Consider the following 26,222-nt stretch of genomic DNA (forward strand, 5'->3'; position numbering starts at 1 on the left):
TACTCACTCAGAGTCATTCACCTCAATGTAATAAAGTGCCTTGGCTGCAGATGCAAACCAGTGCAACTGTATACCAAAGAAATTGTAGTGTAGGATGCACCTCCTGCATTTTTAACTCCATGACGTGGCTCTACAGCGCCTCTCGGAGGATTGCCTGCTTTTTGTTTCTGATAGGAGCAAGCTTCATTCTTGTGGATCCTTCACAAAGTCAAGGGCACCTGGAAGGTTCAGAGCTGCACCAACAATTCTCTTATAGAACAACATTTCAATCCACTAGACCTAGATTTTTATTTGTATCAGTCATGTAAACATAAATGACTCAGAAAAATCAACAAAATGTTGCAATGTTAGAGAAAGTTCTATTTTTGGAATTTATGAATACACATTACACATCGATGGAAGTTAGGTTCTTCTGGATTTCAGCTGCTTTTCTTTTTTTAACAGACTCCACGCAGGCGAACTCCACCTTGTTGCTGGAGACCGAGGAGGTCAGGCAGAGTATCAGTCAACTCAACCAGAAGGTAAAGTGCAGCCTCTTCAATGAATTCAAAAATGTTCAGACCAAAGATTTGATTTAAACCGCCTCTGTATAAACTTTGTGTCCAGCTCTGCATCAATCTCTTCTGACTTCTCTCTTGCAATATGACACATATGAAACACAAAGCATTAATGAACTTGAAATGTGAGAGTAAAATCTGTGTGCTAATTCTATTAAATACAATATTGAGAAAATGATTCAATGACAGATGAAAGTTTGTTGTTGCACTGTTCTGTCTCTTGATGTAATATGTTTTACTTGCAAAATGCTATTTCCTTTTTATGCACCTCCATAAAAATGGTTATGGAGATTGAAAGAATCTGAATCTGAATCACAGCGAGATCAAGCTCCTGCCTTGTGTCTCAATCTGACCCTGCACTTTTAATCTGAACATAAATAGAGCCAAAGCAGGTGGAAGTAGAGCATCCAGATGGGCCCAGTTAGGTGCTTCTCTGAAGTCCATATTAATTAATCAGTGGGGCACTTCTGCAGTGCAGGGGCTTGCCAGGAGTGCTGACTCCACAGACTGGAGAAAAGAAATTCTAATGATGACAGCCCAGCTTCTCTCAGGCCCCTTTTCCCTCTAGGGTTCACCGACTTCTTCCCGGTTTTCTTCTCTCCTTTCTTCCATATTTGCGTCATTGACCTGCAGTCGGCGTCCCTCTGGATTTCACTATTGCATAGAATATGTCGTAGAGGGGACGATAAATTATTTGGTTCTCTTTTTGGAGGTCGCTGGAAAATTCTATCTGGACATAAGGCAGAGTAATTGGGTCGCTTTGTGTATTTTGAAGCTGTTTTTGCAAACTTGACCATATTTTCTCTGTGTGATGGTAAAAATAAGAAAGGCCTGCACGACTAAGCCTTGTGTTCTCTCTGCACAGATGGGCACCTTAAACCAGGAAGTATCTGAGCTCACCAAGGGCCTCCACCACATGATGCACCTCCTCCAGACTTACATCTCCGTGCATCACTACAAAGCCACATACCCGTACAGTGTCCAGATGGTGCCCGTCCCCCAAACAGACCCCAGCACTGGCATATCGTTCAACCTTCCATCGGCCTGCCACGTCCACAACGACCCTGGGAGTTACGAAGTCCACAGCCACCAAAGTGTCCCCCCTGATGGCCACTGGAGCAACAGTGGAGCTGCGGAAACCCAGACAGAGATCCACCATCGACCTCAATCGCCCAGTCCAGCTGCTCACTCCTCTCCGCCCCTCTCTCTGAACTCTGCGCCCAACTTGGGCTTGTGTCGCGGCTCTGAGAGCACGATCACACCTGTGTGGACCAGCCCGTCACTTGTCAGCGTCAGCCCAGGCTTCCGGGGTGGAGGCCAGGGCCTTGCTGGGGGGGACGCCTCTTCCAACAGACCTCTCAGTTCTCACCCAGCGACCATCAGCCAGTCCCAGCCCACTTTGTGCCTGCAGCCTCCCAGTGATGGTGATGGACACTTGTATAATCTGTCCAGCGCCCCCACAGGTACGTCCACACACAGCCTGCTGGACTCGTCACCGAGCTCATACCCTCACCTCTGCCTGCACTCAGAGTCCCATCTAAGTTTACCCAAAACCTCGCGTGAGGACATATGTGCTCTGATGTCCTCCCCAACATCTCAAAATCTGATCCAGGACACCTCCATCTTCGTAATCAAGGACTCTTACCCCTCCGTCCACCCTGTCTCTGCCTCTCCGCCCACATTGCCCAGCCACCCTCCCAGATCCTCCCTGGATTCAGGGTCGTCCCAATCAGACGCTCTTGAGCCCCATCTACCACTGCGCAACCCAACCGCCACAGAACATAACAGTCTGGAGTGCCTACTGGGGAACGGGGGCTCTATGGAGAGCAGGGACAGTGAAAGTGTGTCATCACGAAGATCCAGCATCGGCGTGCACACCCAGAGCTCAGAACAGTCGTGGTGTCTGGACCTCACAGATTAGACTGTTTCAGGGTCAGACTCCCTGATTTCGCCACAGCTGGGAAGAAAAGAAACAGTAACTGAAATGCAAATTCTTACAGTGTTTAAAGAGACTCTGCTGGAGGTTGTCAATGTGTGCTGTATTTCCCCCTTTTAATTCTTGGGCTCTCGTATTTGTCAAACTCCACGCAATTTACACCATTTCTATGCAAAAGCATGTCGTTTGTGCATTATCTTGGCTTTACTAAAGTGTGTCTTTAAAGAAAAGTTCCACAGAAGTGGTTCTGGTATATATCTCTTTATTATTTCCGACATCCTTGGTGCAATTTGCAGTTGATAAAACCTGTTACCTACTTGCATGGTAAAGTTGTTTATTCTTTTTCCTAAGGAAAAGGTTCCCAAATCAGTGGGCAAACATTTCACATGAGAACCTTTCCCTTGTGCACACAGAGACTGTAATTAAAGACAGGTCAGAGCAAGGGGATGTTTTCATGTCAAACACTTCACCTTGCATACAGGGAATTCCGTTTGCGCATCACACTGCTGAGAGTGTTTCTCCTTCTGGTTGAATTGAATGTTTTTCTGAGTTTAGCATTTTTTATTTGATTGGTACTTTGACTTTGAATATTTGGATATAAAATTATTATTTTTAAATTCTGTCCTTCAGGAGATAATAGTCGTTCTTGTTCCTCCAGGTTTAATGGACTTTCACAAAAAAGAAAGGTGGAAAAGGTTCTATGATTCAGTAAATATAGCTGCTGATAAATGTAAACTTAAATAAATACAAACATTAAGCTGAAAAGTGGGTCCCATTAATTATTGAATACTTATTAATTTGACTCAGGATAAAACGATATTCATATAGTATTTAGAATATTCAAGAATACTATTCTGATTGATTGGTTGATTCTGATATTCTGAATGATTCCTCCCTGAAATAAAGTGTGCAGACAATATCTGACTCTGTTTTTTACTGCGGTGGCACAATTGATGCATTTCATTCTGAAAAGCTGTTTGTTGTATGGGTCCTGCGGAGATTCAGCTTTAAAAAGAACATCAGGTTGAAACCTTTGGACAACAAAGCATTTTTTAGGTCCCAAGCACTGACAGGCACTGACAGACAGTGAGGCCCTATTGAAATTGTAAGGATTATCACGACCAGACAAACAAAAAAGTCTGGCAATTAAGCAACAAAGATCATGGGATTTGTTGCTGTTGTAGATTCGTGCAGTAGTGAGGCCTCACCTGGTCTGTGCATGAAGTGGAAGTCAACCTGAGAAGCTAAACTTGAACGAGAACATCCAGAGGGGGACAGAGAGACAGCTCACCTTCAAAGTAAAAGTTCATGAGGCCGGAGGTTTGATTTGATGAATGAGTAATGTGTGACCCTTACTCCTTGTGCTAGTTGATGGGAACAATATATTTATTTGATCACCGAATATAAACTAGAAGGTTTTGCATGAATTTTCAGAATTATATTCAATTATATGTGTCCCACACTGTGATTCTTGTGAAGTGTCAGAAGAAAAGGTTGGAAACTACTGGGTTATTCTCTAACATTAGTATTTTAAAGCATGTTAAATCATCCAGTTTCTAAAATCCCAAAATATAAAAGTAACTTTTAAGTAAGGCTGTCAAATATATGTAGTATTATTATTTATCATATCTATTCATTGGTTCATTTCATGCCCACTGACTCAGTTTAAAAACGATCTGTTTGTCTTCATCCTCTGTTTGTCCAGCCAGTTGTATTGATTTTGTGAAATAAGAGAAACTGTCATGCTTTGACCTTAAAATGGAGTTTGGTCGGAGAAGTGATGTTATTTGTTAAACCTGCACGTTCTGGAAAAAGTCACAGTGAATATAAATATTTGTGGTGATTGTGTCAGTATCTATTAGTTTAATGATCAATCGTACTGTTCAGTTCCTTTCCTGGATATCAGCAGTGTTCGTGCGTGAGGAAAAGCCCTGATGACCTTCTTGCTCGTTTGTTTGTATTAGTTGTCAGCCAGAGTGAGTTCAACTGTATCATTTTGTTTTACTCTTATTTACTGTTTGCGTCATAGTTAACTTTTTTCAAGCTGGTAAACATGATATTTTTCTTGATGCAGGTGAAGCCTTGTGATGTAACTGTTGAGGCCTTTAGAAGCTGTTCCACCCCCATGGAGACCTGCCAAACAGTGTCTCCGCTGGAGCCAGCGAGTACAGGAGCTGTTTACAGACATGAACTCCTATGACTCCGGATCTGCAATTGGTACAAGGTACAATTAAAAGCAGCAGAGTTGGCAAGCAGCTGTCTTTTTATATTTCGATTTTCTACTACTCTGTTTTATTTTCTGGACTCCGGAAATCTTCCAAGATCAACAATAAAACTTTACAGATTGTTACTTGTTGTTGATAAAAATGAGGTCATATGAAATAAACCATAACTTTGGTTTCATCCCAGAACGATGTTCTTAAAAATGGTAGTGTTGCAAATTTCCCTGGCTTGAAGTTTTAAACCGAGCTGAGGACACAGTGCTCCGTCTCAAACTGTCCCATGGGAATCACCAGCAGGGCTCCATCTGTTTTTATTTTTGATCATTATGAGACTTAAAGTACTTTGTTTTTATCACATGTCAGCCAGTTGTGTAATGCTGGGCTTTCCAGAGTGGCATAATATTGGATCTACATGAATTGTGCAACAAAACCAGACAATAAAAAGGGATCACACTTCTGAGGAATCTAAACTCAGGAGACAACTCACCAGGTAGGACATGTTTCCATTTATGAATATGTGGGTTATGAGAGAACTTGATGAATTTGAGGCTCTAACACTTTTTTAATACATAGTGAAAACATGAAGTCTGTGATCCTTGCACTTTTGGTGGTGTTGGTGGTCGGCCACAGTGAGTAAACTCTTAAATATCTTATCTTATCTTACCTTAGCTTGATTTTGTTCTGAGAATTTAGAGGCAATGAAAATGCTGTGTCCATCTGCAAACATTTGGTTTTCCTTTTGCAGGTGACGCCTTGAGGTGTAACTGTGGAGGTAAGACTCAGTGTTCAAGCAGAATTCAGACCTGCTCTGGTTCAGGCCAAGTCTGTATCAGCTTCAGGTTTAACCCCCCTGGTAAGTATGAGCCTTTCCATCAGTACTGCAATAATACTACTATAAAGAAAGGAAGATGTCTGGTGATCCATTCAGATTTTTTCTGTGTTGTCACAGCTACCGGATACTTCCAGAGTTGCTATCGAGCAACTGATTGTCAAAGGTTGATTAGTGCAGGGATAGGAACCGGGCGCTGCTGCAGCTCTGACCTGTGCAACTAAAGAATGAACATTGTGCAACACATCTTCCAGTGAATAAACAATCCATTGTAATGTATTGTTTGCTGCATTGTCCTAATAAAGATCATTCAGTTGCTACTCTTGTCTTTTTTCACTTTTCATATTTCTCTTGTGTTTATTATGGGTTTGGCGTTTGTTGCCTGCATTGTGTTCTTGTGACAAAGAAGTTATGCAACATAGCTTTTTTTGAGGAGAAAAAATAAAGGGCTTATGTTACAGTGATTGGGATATTTTAAGAGATGAAACTTTTATTTTGAAAAGAATAATAATCACAGAAGACATGGACACAGTTCAAATCCACACCAAAGTCCCATCAACACATCACGGTTATATTAGAGCGCCATCTTGTGTCAGATTTTTTTGATCAAGCTCCATTAATTATTCTGATATCAAGGAAAATGTGGAAAATTTGAAAATAGGTGAAAACATTTCCAGGATCCTGCCCCTGACACAGATCCAAACCAGAATGTAACTGGATCTTCCTTGTGTCATGGTCAGGCCCCACCCCTTCACCAAATGTCTTGGAAACTAGTTTCGTAGGTTTTGCGTAATCCTGAAAACAATCAAACAAGGAAACACGGACAACAACAAGTCTTTGTCTACTTGTATTAAGGGAAAGTTGTTACAAAATAAAAGAGGAAATAACTAAAAAGGGTGTTGCACAGAGTTGCAGATGGTCACAATACACAGATCTAATCAGGTCGTTCTGAATGAGGATTTTATTTATGATCCTCCTGAGGTCGACCCACATTCATAACAACCTGAATGGTCCAATAGTGTCAGCGCTTCTGAACTCAAAGTGAAATATGGAGAGGAAGTAATGAGTCACATAAAGTAACATATGATTAAGTAGGATTCCAGTGCATGGCATTGCTTCAGGTCCCGCTCCCACACCCGGAAGGAAGGAGGAATTTGGGTTTGTTTACATGGAAAACATTTGAGTTCATGCCTGGCAAAATTACATCATGAGCTATTTATGATACATATATCTGCCAGATTGCAAAGTCGGATAAAAAAAGAATGGGTAGAGGATTTTGAGTTTTACTTGTATCATGAAATAGCTTTAATTTATTTTAGACAATAACGTCTAAACAAATCTAAATACAGACTTTTTATTGGTTAGGGTCAAAACAATGTTTTTGCTTCAAACAGCGACTGAAGTTTCCTTTGGTTAAAATTCCCAAATTCCTGTTTTTAAGTATCTCAGGCTGAACTTGGAGGTTTTTGAAGTTATTCTTTTCATGTTTCAATTTTCTATTGCTCTGTTAAATTTTCTGGATTCTGGAAATCTTAAAAAGGTCAACTATGAAACTTTTCTGATGTTTGAAGGTGTTTTTTTTGATATGTTGTTGATAACAATGAGGTCAAATTAAATAAACCACAGCCCGTTGGTTTCATCCCAGAACGATGTCCCTCAAAATGATAGTGTTGCAAATTTCCCTGGTTGAAAGTGTTAAAGTGCAGCTGAGGACAGGGTGCTCCGTCTCAAACTGTCCCCTGGGAATCACCAGCAGTGCTCCACCTGTTTTTATTTTTGATCATTGTTATCACATATTAGCCAGTTGTGTAATACTTAGCTTTCCAGAGTCGTACAAAATATGGGATTTTTCCCATGAATTGTGCAACGAAACCAGACAATAAAAAGGGATCCTGCCAACAGAGAGCACACATCTGAGGAATCTAAACTTAGGAGAAAACTCACCAGGTAGGACATGTTTCCATTAATGAATATGTGGGTTATGAGAGAACTTGATGAGTTTGAGGCTCTAACACTTTTTTAATACATAGTGAAAACATGAAGTCTGTGATCCTCGCTCTTTTGGTGGTGTTGGTGGTCGGCCACAGTGAGTAAACTCTTAAATATCTTATCTTATCTTACCTTAGCTTGATTTTGTTCTGAGAATTTAGAGGCAATGAAAATGCTGTGTCCATCTATAAAAACATTTGGTTTTCCTTTTGCAGGTGACGCCTTGAGGTGTTACTGTGGAGGTAAGACTCAGTGTTCAAGCAGAATTCAGACCTGCTCTGGTTCAGGCCAAGTCTGTATCAGCTTCAGGTATAACCCCCCTGGTAAGTATGAGTCTTTCCATCAGTACTGCAATAATACTACTATAAAGAAAGGAAGATGTCTGGTGATCCATTCAGATTTTTTCCGTGTTGTCACAGTTACCGGATACTTCCAGAGTTGCTATCGAGCAACTGATTGTCAAAGGTTGATAAGTGCAGGGGTAGGAACCGGGCGCTGCTGCAGCTCTGACCTGTGCAACTAAAGAATGAACATTGTGCAACACATCTTCCAGTGAATAAACAATCCATTGTAATGTATTGTTTGCTGCATTGTCCTAATAAAGATCATTCAGTTGCTACTTTTGTCTTTTTTCACTTTTCATATTTCTCTTGTGTTTATTATGGGTTTGGCGTTTGTTGCCTGCATTGTGTTCTTGTGACAAAGAAGTTATGCAACATAGCTTTTTTTGAGGAGAAAAAATAAAGGGCTTATGTTACAGTGATTGGGATATTTTAAGAGATGAAACTTTTATTTTGAAAAGAATAATTAACACAGAAGACATGGACACGGTTCAAATGCACACCAAAGTCCCATCAGCGTCAAGGTTATAGTATAGCGCCATCTTGTGTCTGATTTGTTTCATCAAGCTCCATCAATTATTCTGATACCAAGGAAAATGTGGAAAATTTGAAAGTAGGTGAAAACATTTCCAGGATCCTCCCCCTGATACAGATCCAAACCAGAATGTAACTGGATCTTCCTTGTGTCATGGTCAGGCCCCACCCCTTCACCAAATGTCTTGGAAACTAGTTTTGTAGGTTTTGCGTGATCCTGAAAACAATCAAACAAGGAAACACGGACAACAACAAGTCTTTGTCTACTTGTAATTAGGGAAAGTTGTTACAAAATAAAAGAGGAAATAACTAAAAAGGGTGATGCACAGAGTTACAGATGGTGACAATACACAGATCTAATCAGGTCGTTCTGAATGAGGATTTTATTTATGATCCTCCTGAGGTCGACCCACATTCATAACAACCTGAATGGCCCATTAGTGTCAGTGTTTCTGAACTCAAAGTGAAATATTGATAAGACGTAATGAATCATATAAAGTAACATATGATTAAGTATGATTCCAGTGCATGGCATTGCTTCAGGTCCTGCTCCCATACCGGGAAGGAAGGAGGAATTTGGGTTTGTTTACATGGAAAACATCTGAGTTCATGCTTGGCAAAATGACATCATTAGCAATTTTCTATTGCTCTGTTAAATTTTCTGGACTCTGGAAATCTTAAAACGTCAACATGAAACTTTTCTGATGTTTGAAGGTGTTTTTTCTTTTATATGTTGTTGATAACAATGAGGTCAAATGAAATAAACCACAGCCCGTTGGTTTCATCCCAGAACGATGTCCCTCAAAATGATAGTGTTGCAAATTTCCCTGGTTGAAAGTGTTAAAGTGCAGCTGAGGACACGTTGCTCCGTCTCAAACTGTCCCCTGGGAATCACCAGCAGTGCTCCACCTGTTTTTATTTTTGATCATCATGGAATTTAAAAGTATTTTGTTGTTATCACATATCAGCCAGTTGTGTAATATTTGGCTTTCCAGAGTCGTACAAAATATGGGATTTTTCCGATGAATTGTGCAACGAAACCAGACGATAAAAAGGGATCCTGCCAACAGAGAGCACACATCTGAGGAATCTAAACTTAGGAGACAACTCACCAGGTAGGACATGTTTCCATTAATGAATATGTGGGTTATGAGAGAACTTGATGAGTTTGAGGCTCTAACACTTTTTTAATACAAAGTGAAAACATGAAGTCTGTGATCCTCGCTCTTTTGGTGGTGTTGGTGGTCGGCCACAGTGAGTAAACTCTTAAAATCATTCAAACGTACAATATTAATTTCTGCCTTCGAAATTCAAAGGCTTATATGCAATCAATTTAATTTTGACACTGCATATTCTCTGTTACACTTTTTTTTCTTTCCATTTCTATTTTCATATTTCTTTCTTATCTTATCTCATTTTATCTTGTATCATCTCATTCTACCTTATCTTATCTTAGCTTAGCTTGTTTTTGTTCTGAGAATTAGCAGGCAATGAAAATGCTGTGTCCATCTGCACACATCTGTTTTTTTCATTTGCAGGTGAAGCCTTGAAGTGTAACTGTAACGTAAGTAGTCTGTGTTCAGGCAGAATTCAGACCTGCTCTGGTTCAGGCCAAGTCTGTATCAGCTTCAGGTTTAACCCCCCTGGTAAGTATGAGCCTTTCCTTCAGTACTGCAATAATACAACTTTAAAGAAAGAAAGTCTGGTGATGCATTCTGACTTTTTCCGTGTTGTCACAGCTACCGGATACTTCCAGAGATGCAGTGGAGCAGCTGATTGTCAATTGTTGATTAATTCAGGGATAGGAACCGGGCGCTGCTGCAGCTCTGACCTGTGCAATTAAACAATAAACATTGTGCAACACATCTTCCAGTGAATGAACAATCCACTGTAATGTAGTGTTTGCTGCATTGTCCTAACAGAGATCTTTCAGTTGCTGCTTTTGCCTTTTTTCCCTTTAAATTTGTCTAATTCCCTTGTATTTATTATGGGTTTGGTGTTTGTAGTCTGCATCGGGCTCTTGTGACAAAGAAATAATGCAACATAGCTTTTTTTTTTAAATGTAAATACTAAAATCCAAGTTCTGCAGAAGACACGGGCACTCTTTTTTTTCTTCCTCAAGAGCCATTGATTATTCTGTGAGATATCAAGGAAAAATTTAGAAATTTGCTCGCAATTTGAAAGTAGGTGAAAACATTTCCAGGATCCTCCCCCTGATACAGATCCAAACCAGAATGTAACTGGATCTTCCTTGTGTCATGGTCATGCCCCACTCCTTCACCAAATGTCTTGGAAACTAGTTTTGTAGGTTTTGCGTGATCCTGAAAACAATCAAACAAGGAAACACGGACAACAACAAGTCTTTGTCTACTTGTATTTAGAGAAAGTTGTTACAAAATAAAAGAGGAAATAACTAAAAAGGGTGTTGCACAGAGGTGCAGATGGTCACAATACACAGATCTAATCAGGTCGTTCTGAATGAGGATTTTATTTATGATCCTCCTGAGGTCGACCCACATTCATCACAACCTGAATGGCCCATTAGTGTCAGCGTTTCTGAACTCAAAGTGAAATATTGATATGACGTAATGAATCATATAAAGTAACATATGATTAAGTATGATTCCAGTGCATGGCATTGCTTCAGGTCCCGCTCCCATACCGGGAAGGAAGGAGGAATTTGGGTTTGTTTACATGGAAAACATCTGAGTTCATGATTGGCAAAATGACATCATGAGCAATTTTCTGTTGCTCTGTTAAATTTTCTGGACTCTGGAAATCTTAAAACGTCAACATGAAACTTTTCTGATGTTTGAAGGTGTTTTTTTTTTATATGTTGTTGATAACAATGAGGTCAAATGAAATAAACCACAGCCCGTTGGTTTCATCCCAGAACGCTGTCCCTCAAAATGGTAGTGTTGCAAATTTCCCTGGTTGGAAGTGTTAAAGTGCAGCTGAGGACAGGGTGCTCCGTCTCAAACTGTCCCCTGGGAATCACCAGCAGGGCTTTATCTGTTTTTATTTTGGATCAATATGGGATCTAAAAGTATTTTGTTGTTATCACATCAGCCAGTTATGTAATACTGGGCTTTCCAGACTCGGAAAAAATATGGGATGTCCATGAATTGTGCAACAAAACCAGACAATAAAAAGGGATCCTGCCAACAGAGAGCACACATCTGAGGAATCTAAACTTAGGAGACAACTCACCAGGTAGGACATGTTTCTATTTATGAATATGTGGGTTACGAGAGAACTTGATGAGTTTGAGTCTCTAACACTTTTTTAATACATAGTGAAAACATGAAGTCTGTGATCCTCACTCTTTTGGTGTTGTTGGTGGTCGGCCACAGTGAGTAAACTCTTAAAATCATTAAAACGTACAATATTTATTTCTGCCTTTGAAATTCAATTTTTTTTTTTAATTTTGACACTGTACATTTTCTGTTACACTATTTCTTTCTTTCCATTTCTATTGCAAGTCTACTTAGGTCTATTTTTTTCATCCTCTTTAACACAGCAAATTTCCCCTTCATCTCATCTCATTCCATCTTATGTTATTTTATATTATGTTATGTTATGTTATGTTATGTTATGTTATGTTATGTAATGTTATGTTATGTTATGTTATGTTATGTTTTGTTATGTTATGTTATCTTATCTTATCTTATCTTATCTTATCTTATCTTATTTTATCATATCTTTTTTTGATCTTATCTTACCTTACCTTATCTTATCTTAACTTATCTTAACTTATCTTATCTTATCTTATTTTATCTTATATCTTATATCTTATATCTTATATCTTATATCTTATATCTTATCTTATATCATCTCATCTTACTTTATCTTATCTAATCTTATCTTAGCTTGTTTTTGCTCTGAGAATTGAGAGGCAATGAAAATGCTTTGTCCATCTGCACACATTTGGTTTTTCCTTTTGCAGGTGAAGCCTTGAGGTGTAACAAGTGCATTACGAGACATTGTTCACGCCAAATTCAGACTTGCTCTGGTTCAGACCAAGTCTGTATCAGCTTCAGGTTTAACCCCCCTGGTAAGTATGAGCCTTTCCTTCAGTACTGCAATAATACAACTTTAAAGAAAGAAAGTCTGGTGATGCATTCTGACTTTTTCCGTGTTGTCACAGCTACCGGATACTTCCAGAGATGCAGTGGAGCAGCTGATTGTCAATTGTTGATTAATTCAGGGATAGGAACCGGGCGCTGCTGCAGCTCTGATCTGTGCAATTAAACAATAAACATTGTGCAACACATCTTCCAGTGAATAAACAATCCACTGTAATGTAGTGTTTGCTGCATTGTCCTAACAGAGATCTTTCAGTTGCTGCTTTTGTCATTTTTCACTTTTCATATTTCCCTTGTGTTTATTATGGGTTTGGTGTTTGTTGCCTACATTGGGCTATTGTGACGAAGAAATAATTCAACATAGCTTTTTTTGAGGCGAAAAAATAAAGGGCTTATGTTAGAGTGATTGGGATATTTTAAGAGATGAAACTTTAATTTAGAAAAGAATAATAAACACAGCAGACTGGGCACAGTTCCAATTCCAACCCAAAGTCCCATCAGCACATCACGGTTATACTATAGCGCCATCGTGTGGTTGAAGAGAAGAACTATCCCTCTTATTTTTTTTGACGGGACACTGATTTGGAGTATTTATTGTCTGTCTGTCTGTCTCTCTCTCTCTCCATCTGGCCCCCTCTCCCCCCCTCTCTCTCTGTCTCTCTCTCTCTACATCTCCCTCTGTCTCTCTCCCTCTCTCTCGCGTCATGCTCCTGGCTCACTTGATTGGCTGTTACCCCGCGTCACATGACAGACGAAACCAGGAAGGGTTTTCGTTATACAAGGCGGAAGCACATTATTTTTTACTCAGCCCGTAAGCGTTTAGGCAGAAAAAGGACAAAAGACAGTGAAAGAGGAACAACACTGACACCAGTCCCGGAGTGGAGGTCATTTTTCGTTGCTGGTGAGAACTCCAGATCTTCATTTGACCAATTTTTCACGGGTTTCCCTTGTAATCCGACATTAGCATGACTGTTAGCTATAGCCTCGGAGCTAACTTCAGGGTTTGTTTTGGTTTTTCGTCTGGTTCCACGGTTCAAGCCGCGGGTTCTAATCACTGTTTGGATCCAGTTGTTTGTATTTCAAGGCAAAATTACAAATAATCTATAGTTTGTCTCGTAAAGTGCGATGTTGACTCAAAGTGTGACAGTGTTAAAAACTTGTAAACATGCTGATCCCTCACAAACACATCTGTCAAGTTCGTGTGGTTCATGTAGAGTCTGAATAAATGCCGCTACATGTCACATTTGTGCTCTAGAGATACAAGTATAAGGAGATTTTAAAGTAAACGAATCACCTTCTGTTTTGTTAATCAATGGATCCATTCAGACGCTTCAATAAGAAGAAAAGCCAATTTTCTGATTATCGGTGCCGTATAGTTAAAAACCTAAGATCTGAGAATGTTTTTGTCAGACAAGAGAAACATTGAAATCTGGAAAATGTTAAATATTTGTCACTATTTTAAAACTATCACCTGCTAAATGATTTACGGATTCAACCAGTAAATACTGGACATGTCAATTGACAAAAGGAAAACGATTGTCAATAGACGCAGGTGAAATAGGTTAATGCACACGCAAAACAAATTAATATGGGATATTTGTCAGTCCAGCTCTGTTGGTTATTATTATTGTTATTAACATATTTAATCTTCTGACACCTGTATTGTCATCATTGAAATGAAATGAAAACTACAGAAGAAAGAGTCTATAATTTGAATTAATAGGGGCGTGCATAATTGTATTGACCACATTTCACAAACTATGTTACATTTTCCTTATTTTTGTTCATCCAGGTAAACTGGGTTGCTTCATCTCCGTCCAGTTCTTCCCACCAGAAGACTGATCCTTGACTTCGCTCACCATCAGTGCCTGTGTGTTCAGGGTTGGTCCCCGTGGAGAGAGTCGATAGTCTCCGCCCGTTATCACAGGCCGTCTCCATCCTTCACAGCCTCCGTCTCTGTCAATGGCTGGGCGTGGTGGAGGAGCATCTAGGCCTAATGGCGCCACAGCAGCAAACAAAATCTGCCAGTTCAAACTGGTGCTGCTGGGGGAGTCGGCGGTGGGCAAGTCCAGTTTAGTGCTGCGCTTCGTCAAAGGCCAGTTCCATGAATTCCAGGAGAGTACCATTGGAGGTAGGAGATCGCTCATAACGTTAAGAATAAATGTCCGTTTTTTAAACAAGTGTCATTTTTCACTTAATGGACCTAATTTATCGGGTCTAACTGACACAGACATGTTTGTGCTGTAGTGAGTAGCACAGAGTTTGTGTGTGTGTAAGTGCTGTGTTGAGGTCATGGTTCTAATATCTTATCATTCTTCTTATCTTCTTTGTTTTGCTCTCCTCAGCTGCCTTCCTCACCCAGACGGTCTGTCTGGACGACACCACAGTGAAGTTTGAGATCTGGGACACGGCGGGTCAAGAGCGCTATCACAGCCTGGCTCCAATGTACTACAGAGGAGCACAGGCAGCCATCGTGGTCTACGACATTACCAACACAGTAGGTTTCAGGCATAGCATTGACAGAGATAATAGAATGTTTTTGGGGGTTATTACGCAAATGCTGCTTTCATAACAACAATTTTTTCTTTTTTCCTGTCTTTGTGTTTGTTTAAAATGTTTGTTGTCTCTGCAGTAAAAGGCAGAGATTCATTTAAAATGATTAAGGCAAATGTTGATGGTCAGAGGTGTGAGCCAATTTTAGAATACCCCCGAGAAGTTTGTGTTTTTCTTTATTAACGGTACAAGACTCTCTTCAAATTTAATGTAATTGTAAACAAAACAAATACATTTCCAAGAGTAGTCAACCAAGGGGAAACACTGCAGAGTGAAAGTAGTGATTGATTCAGTGTCTTGTTTGATCAGGACACTTTCGTACGAGCGAAAAACTGGGTGAAGGAGCTGCAGAGACAAGCCAGTCCCAACATCGTGATCGCTCTGGCGGGCAACAAGGCGGACATCGCAACTAAGAGAGCTGTGGACTTGCAGGTGTGAAGATACATGAATTAGAATCAATTTAACAGCTAAATTATTTCAGGGTTTTCAATGACAATTTATTAGAGCATAAAATAATTTGAAACTGCACTTTCTAAATATTGTTCCCAGGAGGCACAAGTGTACGCTGATGACAACAGTCTACTCTTCATGGAGACCTCGGCCAAGACTGCCATGAACGTCAACGAAATTTTTATGGCCATTGGTAGGTGCATCATTCTGAAGCGGCAAACACATATTTAATTCTCAACCTTCTTATTTCTGGAGCAAATTAAAATTGCAAACCTATGTCTTTTCCCTGCAGCTAAGAAGCTACCGAAGAATGAAGCTCAGGGTGGAGCTGGACAAGGCGGACGAACCCGGACGGGAGTGGATCTACAGGAAGCTGCCCCTCAGAGCCGCACCAGCCAGTGCTGTGGTGGCGGCGGCGGCAGCGGCAATTAGCAAGTACAAACAAAACAATGAACTTAGTGAGCGAGCCCTGAACATCGTTTAAAGGACAACATGTAGCTAAACCCAGAGAGGCAGGAGAGAGCAGAGCCACTCGCCACTCCCGCACTTAAACTGAGATTACAGATGAGATTATCTGGTTCCCTTTTTAATAAAGGAACATTTTTTAAAAAGAATCATAAGCTAGAGGGATTTCTCAAGATCCCTCACTACTTCTCTTCTGTCTTTCCCCTGTTTATCTATCTACCTCCCTGTTCCCCTTCAACCTCTGTCTCCGATGATTGAGTTCTGTCTTAAATCAAATCTCTTTCGAGGGGTGATATTGACTTTTTTTTTGCCATTTTCCTTAATTAAGTGTGTTTTTTATGTTATGTTTTGTGTATATAGTATATACATATATGCACATATATATAAATTGGCAGTTGTTAACCTCTCTACTTCTATCATTTCTTTAATCATCATTGTAAAAAATACGGCTACCCAATTATTATTAATGCTGAAATTGCAAAAGGCAGAGCGATCAACCTTGTTGTCTTATTGCAATTTAGACCAGAGCATTTTTGTTGTTCTTTTTAGGGACCTGGACGTGACACAGTTGTAAAGAAAGACGTTGCTTACTGAAGCAGGTCTCCATTTAGCAGGCAACACATCTTAAGATGTTTCTGAAGTGTGCAACTAATGCAGTTGTTTGCATTCATCGTGTATTGATATCTGTAACACCAGACAGTCGTTGGCCTTTTTTAAAATAAATAACGAGATGTGAGACTAACTTGTAAATCTAAATAGTAATAAATATCTTGCAAGATTCATTTTGTTTTGCTTGTTCTGAGTGTGCTTTGGTGTCTCTTATTACTTGCATGTTTTCAGGTCTGTTGTCAGTGTGGATTACTGGCTCGCTGCTTGAGAGGATAATGATTTTCGCTCAAATATATGATGTCTGTTTTTTTTTTCTCAGGAAATTATATGTGAAAACAGGGGTATTATTATTCTATCAGTGTTTTTCTCACTCTTTCACAATAGAGTTAAGATTCATTGTTATTGTAAGTTTCTTTGGGTCGCTAAGAGTGTGCATGTAGCTATAAAAATCTGACAATTTGAACTTTCCTATGTTTCCTTTCCCCTGTGTCCTCCCTCAAGGAGACAAGTGGTAAAGATTTGTAAGTTTTCTTTAAAGTATTACAGTGACACAAAGTTGTCGTATCTAACGTGAAGGTTCTACTACAAATTATGTCATTATGTTGCTTGTCTTGATCCTGATTTCAGTTTAAATTCACTTATCTGGAACAAACAAAGACGTTTTTGTCTGCAGGGTTAATCATGAAGCTTTGTCAGTTTTGGGAATGCATGCTTTCTTCACTTAATCAAAAAAAAAACTGCAATGCAGGGAAAGTTTGAAATAATATGGAGCCTAAACTGGCATCATTAAACATTTTCCTACCACTAGAGGGCAGTGTCACACTAAAACCCAGGTACAAAAGGGAATCGAATGTAAGTAAAGAGCTTGATGTTGAAAAATGGTGTAAACCGGCTTTGAGGCTAACAGACCTGCTGTTATGGTTTGGCTGCCTCAGACCTAATATTGAAATCTGCTTTAAAAGCCATTTGAACACATGTACACACACGCACACACACAGAGGCCCACTCGCCTCAAACAGGAGGCCGCTCTGTTCTCAGTAAATGATTTCTCATTTGTTGAGCTGTCACTCAGGAGGTATCCTGTACTAAAAAAAAAAATTCGACATTTGGCCACTCTGAATAATAATAATGGTGTGAGAGCTGGACTTAAATTGACTGTGTTTAGAGGCGAAGATTAGCAGGATAAACGAAATGTGCCCTGAAAATAAAAACGCCCACAAACCTTCTCTCCCATTTTGTTCCAGCTCATATTTGTTTTGTCTAATTTTTGAACAACAAAATAAATGTGTTTAAGTTCATACACTGAAAAGAGTGTGGTTGTAATTACGACAAGGATTTTCTGTTTACATTTTTTGTTTGCAGCCCAGTTTACCAGCTGAAACTCACTGAAAAAGACAGAAACCAGTCAAATACTTCCAAAGGTCTGCTCTGATGGATTCCCTCTATCTTCCTGTACAGAAAGAAATGTCATTAAATACCAAGGGCACAGGGACACGGTATCTGGATTGCATTCTGTGGTGCAGTTTGAGATTTCTGCTGATAGCGATAGTGGGCCTATATGTGACGTGGTACAATAATTGTCTCTTATCTAAAATGAAACATCTAGCCGTGTTGCTGCGGGATGGACTGCTAGCGAGGAAGGAACCAGACTGAAGCACAATCAGTTGCTGAAAGGAGAGTAATTTTCATTTTAATTATCTTGCATATTATACTTGTCCATGCTCGGGTTGCAGAGCATTCTCACAGCGTCGCTATGAAGTCAAGCAGCTGAAAACCGAGCATCTTTTTCAGTTGCATACTGAGGATGGGGCAGTGGCAGAGCTGGGATTTATCAGGGGTCATAAAGGGGCCACATTTCACACAGAGGGGACAATTATATGTCCAACATACATGTACAATCCCTACTCACTGTTAAGCCACACATTATTTAATATATTGACAAATTGTCATGTTTATTATTCATATTGTTACTAATCAGAGAATAGTTTATTTAAAACAAAACACCTCAGGAGTGTCATGGAATATTTAATACATTTCACAGCATAACAATTATCAATTCTGGTTGTTTAATTCTTACTCAGCTGCGGCTGAGGGCAAATTGCTTGTACCACTGAAAGATTCAAGCAAGCGCCCTGAACAATGAAATCACATTGCATTTATACAAGTTAGACCCCTCCTCACAAAGAGGCAGACGGTTTACCCAATCAGCTCTCTGCTTTGTTGTAACCAGGCTTAGATTTGGTCACCTTCAATCTGAATCAGGACCCCTTTGAAAGTTACACAATACAATGGAGTAAAGGAAGTCACATCTGAGTCTCCTAAGCTAACCCCCACATGTTCGCAGTTTTAAAGACAGAAAACCAAATGATAATTATATACTTGTCATTTCTTTCATTAAACATAACTAAATATAAAATCTGCCATCACAGGAGACAATCACAATTCAGATGGGGCCAGTGCCCTCCTGACCCCCTCCCTGGATCTGCCTATGGAATTGGGCATGATCACTAAGTTTCTGATTGAGATGAGGAGATTTATACCACTCTTATATCTGGTTGGTAAATATATCAAGTTTTAACTCTCAGCTTGTTAGCTTAGCAGGAATATCGGGGAAACAGCTATTTACATTTACCTTATCAAAATATATGTCCGAACCCGGCCTGAACTCACAGGTCCTGGAAGGTTTCGTTTCCTGTCTTACCCTTAATATATGGTCAGTTTAAGAGTTATTAATGAAGGTACAGTATTTGTTTTACCTACCTCCAAATATGTCAAATCCCCTCAGTCAAATAGAGGGTCAACGTACTACATGCTGCAGCTGCTAGAGTCTGTACGTCAAACAGAGATGTTCGGTTTTGTAGTCACGCTCAAAAAACAGGGATTACAGAAAAAACTGTTGCCGTATCTCCATGGGAGCAGCGAGGTTATGGATAATTCTGGGACCAGAGGAATAAAAACGTCCTTTAATGAAACCACTCGAGATGATGATGGAGCCGAGCGCTGGTATTAACTTTGATGCTGGGAACATTGGACTCGAGCGAGCAAATATCCCCCATAAATCCTAATCCAACCTTAACAACAGGAGGCTGATTCTCCCATTGTGGGAGTAGCTAGTTTGACATGGTGTGTGTGTGTGTGCATATGCGTGTAGTTGTGTGTCTCTTATACCCACGCACACATGGGCAGGGACATCAAGAGCACTTGATGAGCTGTGATATCTTACACCGTTGTCTCTGCTTGTATTTGCATGCAACCATGTGTGCACCTTTTATTTTTAGGGTGGTTGAATTGTGGCGGCGGGGGTCAAGCAGGGTACCAAAAGGACTTAGACGTGAAGGACATAGCTCAGACTCCAAGTATGTTTCCACCGAGCATCCATCACCGTCCGGCTGACAGCTGAGCCCTGGCGTCCCACCACCAGGTTGGCCGCGGCACACAGACGTCCATGTCGCAGAGCTCCCAAATTCATCTGCGGGCATCTGCTTTTGAACGCAGCCCAACAATGTTAATGAGGGGTATGGGGGGGTTGGGCTGAGCTGGTTATAGGCCCCCCTCACACACACACAGACAGTGAAGGTGGAGAGGATTTGACATGACAGAGAGAGACAAAGCTTTCCTGTGACTCCTCAGACAGTTTATCTTATTCCAAGTGGCTGCTATGAGGAAGGAGGTTTTTAATAGAACTGTTTTTGGATGGACATAAGAATTGTTTTGAGTAGTAGGGGTTTGTCCACCATGACTTCAAGTGAGGTCATGTTGGACCAAATAAGCAGGTAATAGGCTTCTTCTCAACAACAAATCACAGAACAGCGTCAATTAAGAAATCACGTCAACAAATACCAAAACATGTCAATTGTCACCATTTTGTCCCTGTTAAAAAGACAGTCACTGTGTCCACACCTGGCTTTCCCACTATAATGTCATGCTGTTGTTTTCCATTCTGATGTTCAGCAAACAGCAACAACAATTTGGTTTTAGTTCGATCCAGTCACCCCCCTGGTCCCTTTTGGTCCATTCCGCACACTTATAGATATCTGAGAGGAAGTCAAAGGGTCAAAGGTGGCATCGCAGACTTTCACAATAAAACAAATCCTTGTGGTCATTTAAGCTGGTTTACGTTTGCTGGTCTGGTTCTGTTAGAGGGAGTTTGTTCTCCACAGTTTTGCTAAAGTGCTTGCTGTGGGGACAGTTTGGTTTTCTCTATAATTTCTACGGTCTTCATCTCATAATGTAAAGTGCCTTGAGGTATGTGGAAGTATGTCACGATTTTGCGCTTTACAAATAAAATGGCATTGAATAGATGTTAAAAATGCTGCACAATCATTTGGATTCCTGAACAGCAGATGTCCAGTGGAGGGTATTCAGCTACAAACTTTTTTTTCTTTGGATTTATTTACATTTTGACCAAAATACTGTGCAGAAAAGAAAGTTATAAATATATTTTAGAACTTTTTATCTGGATCGGTAAAGTTGGCTAAATTGGCTGACACCTAGGAACCAAGCTCAGGATACGGGTAGTGTGGAGCTGATCTTGGTTCTGATGGGACTGTTGAAGGCCCCACTCAAGATGTGTCTCAATCCAATAAATTCTCCTGATGTTTTCGCTTCACTTTTTGCAGCCATTACCTCTATGAAAAACATTTAGTCAGTAAAGTGCAATGAATGATGGGATATGTTGGCACTGGAAGGATCCGCCCGGGGGAGGCTTCGCTGCTCGGGGCTGGAAGGACACATTTGTAGGACGCATTTGTAGGAGCCTTCAAATTGGGACAGTCGAATGCAGCTGAAGGACCTCTGAACTCATTCTACAAAATGGTGGACAATATACAGGCCTTTGGTCACAGATTGACTTTTGGGAGTATTTCATGTTTAGTTGGGGGTGTCCAAGAGCTGGTGGTTTATTACATATCTGAGAAATGTACTGATCTATTGGTTTTGTAGATTTTGTTTATATTTGTTTTCGTTTTTTTAGAGTGATGGGTTTAGTTTGACTTCTGTTTCCTATGCAATGGTCCAATAAGGGAACATGAAAACCATTTAAAACACTTCCCCCTCCTCCCTCCCTCGCTCTCTCTTATTCTCTCTCTCCCATCACCGCGCGCAGTCGTTTGGCATCTCTCGGGTCGCGCGTGCAGGCGGCGGCACAGGCGCGCGCGGGCACACTCTTCCCCCCCTGCGTGCTTTGATCCTCTCCCTGACGGTCTCGCGGGACCCGGAACCTGCGGCTGAGCTCGTCACAGTCACAGTGCCAGTGGACATGGAGCGAGAGGACGGAGCAGGAGAGACACCGCGTCACGCAGGTAAGAAGCCAAACACTCCTCTGGTGCCGACACGTGCGTAATGGTGCGTAAATGTAGACACGCGTGCGCTGCTCGTGTCTGTGGGTTAAACGCGTCTCCTCTTTCTGTCACAATCCTGCAAACAGTGTTCGTAGTGACGAGCAGACACTTCATTCATCACATGAGAGCAACAGAGTGTCTCACTTTCCCAACATCTCCTCGACTCTGACACAGCTCTGTGCACTTTGAGAGAAAAACAGCAGGATTGGAAAGAAGTTACTGGGAATATTTGAGGAGGATTTAAAAAGTCCTTTATTTAGTTGTGAACCTCTTCCAGACACCTTCATATAAGAGACGTTGCTATTCTTCAACCTCATTACTCATGTCCCTGATCGTTTTCAGCCAAAAAGTCAGAATGAGTGTAAGAGACCAATTGACAGATTCATGTTCATGATTCTTGTTATTTTGGATCTAATGTTTGTTTTATTTCATTTTTGTCATAAAAATGGGAGCTGCGGTTGTATCCTTTGTGTGAAAAACACACCCTGTTGTGGTCAAATTTTAAAACCAAAAAGTCAGAATCAGTATCAGGGACCATATTGCAAAGACACCTCTGTCAGTTTTGCCTATTTATTATTTTTGATCTTTAAATATTTGTATATTTAAACACGTTTTAATATTTGAATATCAGGCCTGGAGCTGTGATTTCATGTTAACAGCCGTTGCAGTGATATCGTGAATCCTCATAAATACTCTCTGATTCAGATTCTGATGAATCATGAGAAGATTTAGTCGATTCAGACCCAAACACACAAGGTCCTGTTTTAGAAAAGGTTAAGTAAACCGTCAACCGATGTGTTTGTCATTGTTTACACCGGCTGCCCAAATTATTTGTGTGGAAATTATTTTTCTTGACAGTCGTGCTTAATGTTGATGGAGGTAAATGGTGTTTATCTGGGTTAATGGGCTGATGACTGGAGTCATTATTTAAACCCTGGCGTTTGAGGGTCTGTCAGCTTTTTCGCAGTCAGGGTGTGACTGTATGTTTGTGCTGCTGTGTGCATTTTTGAATGGGAAAATGTGTTTCAGTGTGTGTGTGTGGTCGTACCTGTTTTCAGATGCTTCTGAGGATGAAATTTAGACAAAGGGTTACAGATGAAATATAACTTTAACTGCAGATACCACAGACGACACTGCAGGTTTTATTTGTGTCCAATTGAAAATTATTCCTCAGTAGAATCAGATATCGGTGTTTATTCCTTAAATTTTGAGGCAGGGTCGTCTTTCTAAAGAACCATCCATCTGCCCCCTATCTAAACCGGTTCACTTGAGGGTGGCGATGGGAGCTGGAGCCAATCCCAGCTGACACTGGGTGATGGGCAGGGTATGGTAGCGTATCACAGGGCCAAGATATGGAGAAAAACAAGCATTCACACCCACGACCAATTCAGATTCTCCAATCAACCTGAACCCGGCTTTTCCAAGAGCTCATCAAATCTCCTCAGTCCTTGATTGATCAATTATCTTTAATCAATGCTGAGCTGAAAGAACTGAAATGGCCTCTCAAGACGGAAATGCGTGAACTCTTACTTGCATCTCACCTCAGTTCTGCCTGTAATGGTTCAGTCCCCCAACCTTTCAGTAGATATGTCTGTGTCATTATCGTGAGTGCTGCCGTACCCTACTCAGCTTCTACTCGATTCAGGCAGCAGCAGACCCACTTAAACACCCAGCAGTGGCCACATCATCATCTTCTGCATCATCTTACAATGACCTTGCTCTCCTCAGTCCCGCTCTGCGTCAGCTTCAAACACAAATGGCTCCAAATGACGCCCGGCTGCCGACCGCCTGCCCGCCTGCCTGCCAAGCACCGCTGCACCACCGGAGAGATGTTCTCTCCAACAACATGCAAGCAGTCATTTGCGCAGTGAACAAAAGGTCCTTGATTCATCAAATCCCGCTCCTCCTACTGCCCACTCCCCAGTGCGATGCTGTAATTTTCACTCCTCCGGTGTGACGCTGGGGAGAGTTTCTCAGTTATTTCGTTTTTATTCCCGTATCTTCTGTGATTCTGCTGGACTCTTAGGTGTGCACACAACTGGGCCTTTTCACACTCTCCATGCAGCATGACGACTTGGAATCACAGAAACGGCTGACGAGCTGAAGAAATGCAAAGCGGATTAGTTAAGTAGCATATCTCATGAACACGATTTTTCCCCATTACATTCAAAGTTTTTTAGAAATAGACTGACAGCAGCTTGCTTCCAACAGACGTACACAATCACACAAGTTAAAGCCCAGTAAATAGGTGAGAATATAGTAATAATTATAAAATTATTAACTATTTTTGTCACCGGGAACATCAAAACCGGGCCAGAGCTAAATAATCTGAATGGTCTGGTTTACTCTCAACATTTCAGTAGGTTATAACCTATAACTTCCACGATATATTATTGATTGTTGGGACTTGGAGGCCTGATTCATGCAGATAACAAAGGTGCCAGAGTTTCACAAATTTTAGATAAATTTGATAAAAAAATGTCTCACCGAGCTTTTACATGCTCATGGATTGTTCGTAAATTGCAGTTTGCTGATTTTAAATTCAGTCAAACTGGCTCCAATTCAGCAAATCTGTTCTCGTCCTTAGGCTGGTCTGGGTTCAGAACGTTTTGACTAACAGGATTTTGGCCAGACATGGTTTTGAGCATAAACCAAAAATTTGGCGATAGTGTGTATTTTTTTCTTCTTCTTTATAATCCTGTATCTCAGTACTCAATTTATCAAAATCTTAAAAAACAGGTCGCAAATATTTGATATAATTTTAAAGAAAGCCTGAACAATTTCCTTAAACAACTGGACCCAGTAGTTTGAAGCAAACATTTCTCAGAAGTGAATAGCTGGAGATTAAGTGAGTATTTACAGCTGTAGTGTAGGTGGGGCTGACTCAGTGTAACCTACAGAGCCAGGTTCATCACAGCGGGGGGGTCAATGTATTTAAGATTAAACAAAGATTATGAGTAGTTTAGGAGAATTGTTTTTATGTTTTATTCATTCTCGTAACCTTGCTTTTGTTTGGCTGCTGTGAATAAATTCTTGTTGGTCCATTGTATTCCTCCACTTTCTGGTTATTCAACCAATAATTCCCTTGAGACATTTGATACAAAGCAATGACGCGATAAGGTAACAGAACATAAATATCAGAAAAAGTATGTATGGTGAAGGCTAAAGCATTCAAGTATGAAATTATGAAAAATATTTTATCCAAATGCTTAAAGGTCAACTTCTTTAAAAAAAATGTTAATATTAAGCAAAAACACCTCCAAGGCCATTATTTATTATCATAACTCAGTAACAGAAAAGACGATCGCCACCATATGTCCCATTTGGACAAATACTGTATTGATGACACCAAACTTTAGTGCCCACCTTGAAACTGCAGCGACAGATCTTCTGTGCTGCCATATTGAAAATGGTCCCATTATGAGTCTGGACCATTATGAGTCTGGACCATTATGAGTCTGGACTCATTGCAGGCAGTAGTTCTGGTTTTCTTCAGGTTTACATCATAGCCAGGCTTCTGTTGTGAGACCTGAGATCTCAGCGCCTCACAACCCTCTCCCTCCTGCTGCACTAGGTCACGTTTACATATTATTTATTTTTCCAAACATTACTGATGAACTTGCGTGACCAGGTTATCTACCTTTTATTCTTTTCCCCCCACACCCTCTCTAACTTTCTCTCCTCTACCTCCGAGCGCTCTCCTCTGTTCTTTGGCATTTGGCTGCCGCCGTCTGTCTCGGTGAAAACCATCAATGTGTGAAATTGAGAATAATCATGTGGAACGAGATTGGGATGGGAGCAGCTTGAGCTCCAGCCCTTCACTGTCAATGGACTTGTGGCTCCTGCTGATACAGTCCACCGAGGATTGAACAATTGCACACAAAGCATTTTTTTTTTTGTTGACATGTGAGGAATATTGCTTTTTGTCATCGCTGAAGCAAAGATTTTTCTTCAAGACCAGTCCCTCTCGGTGCTTTTGTGTGGCTGTGTGTCTGGCATTGTCTCCAACTTAAACAAACGCATTGTCTCTATTCCTCAAGCCCCTTTTCCTCCAATCGAAAACTCCAATAACCCAAAATTTTGTCTATAATAGAAATGGATTCAATCGGCTCTCTTTCCCGCGTCACATGACTCTGCAGTGGGGTTTTTATCAGTTCCGCCTCCGATTGGCAGTGATGGAACATCCGATAATTTCTTCTTCTTTGTTTTTGTCAGTCTAGACACTTATGCTCCACCTCTTCCACCGTTTGTCTTCAAATATTTTTCAAAGACGTATCCAATGCATATACGATAAAGAAAAACCAAAATAATCA

The 26,222-nt window shown here is 40.6% G+C and overlaps 2 protein-coding genes and 2 long non-coding RNA genes across 6 annotated transcripts in view; all 4 read left to right on the forward strand.

Annotated features, from left to right (window-relative positions):
• kcnh4b (potassium voltage-gated channel, subfamily H (eag-related), member 4b) overlaps nucleotides 1–3,410 on the forward strand; it is a 31,720-nt gene extending 28,310 nt beyond the window's left edge. The window contains exons 15-16 of the mRNA XM_062378637.1: nucleotides 445–521; nucleotides 1,423–3,410. Of these exons, the coding sequence (XP_062234621.1) occupies nucleotides 445–521; nucleotides 1,423–2,478 (1,133 nt within the window). The 3' untranslated portion in view covers nucleotides 2,479–3,410. The remainder of the gene's footprint in view (nucleotides 1–444; nucleotides 522–1,422) is intronic.
• Nucleotides 3,411–4,454: 1,044 nt separating this feature from the next.
• On the forward strand, nucleotides 4,455–8,152 carry LOC133931719 (uncharacterized). 3 transcript variants are annotated; one of them, XR_009911920.1, is made up of 9 exons: nucleotides 4,455–4,469; nucleotides 4,568–4,717; nucleotides 5,079–5,205; nucleotides 5,289–5,344; nucleotides 5,461–5,568; nucleotides 5,665–7,491; nucleotides 7,575–7,630; nucleotides 7,749–7,856; nucleotides 7,953–8,152. It is a non-coding gene; the product is annotated as an uncharacterized LOC133931719 (long non-coding RNA). The 3 variants fall into 3 exon arrangements; XR_009911921.1 differs by having other exon boundaries at nucleotides 5,083–5,205; XR_009911922.1 differs by having other exon boundaries at nucleotides 5,106–5,205.
• A 1,230-nt stretch (nucleotides 8,153–9,382) lies between these two features.
• LOC133931722 (uncharacterized) lies at nucleotides 9,383–10,331 on the forward strand. The gene is made up of 4 exons (XR_009911923.1): nucleotides 9,383–9,523; nucleotides 9,607–9,662; nucleotides 9,947–10,054; nucleotides 10,148–10,331. It is a non-coding gene; the product is annotated as an uncharacterized LOC133931722 (long non-coding RNA).
• A 2,843-nt stretch (nucleotides 10,332–13,174) lies between these two features.
• LOC133931721 (ras-related protein Rab-5C-like) lies at nucleotides 13,175–16,743 on the forward strand. Its single transcript, XM_062378660.1, has 6 exons — nucleotides 13,175–13,394; nucleotides 14,286–14,624; nucleotides 14,839–14,990; nucleotides 15,356–15,478; nucleotides 15,596–15,689; nucleotides 15,789–16,743. Exons 2-6 carry the CDS (start codon nucleotides 14,456–14,458, stop codon nucleotides 15,926–15,928), a joined length of 678 nt encoding a protein of 225 aa, XP_062234644.1. The 5' UTR covers nucleotides 13,175–13,394; nucleotides 14,286–14,455; the 3' UTR covers nucleotides 15,929–16,743.
• Nucleotides 16,744–26,222: the final 9,479 nt, after the last annotated feature.

The sequence above is a fragment of the Platichthys flesus genome, chromosome 20, assembly GCF_949316205.1.
Source record: "Platichthys flesus chromosome 20, fPlaFle2.1, whole genome shotgun sequence".
Lineage (NCBI taxonomy): Eukaryota > Metazoa > Chordata > Actinopteri > Pleuronectiformes > Pleuronectidae > Platichthys > Platichthys flesus.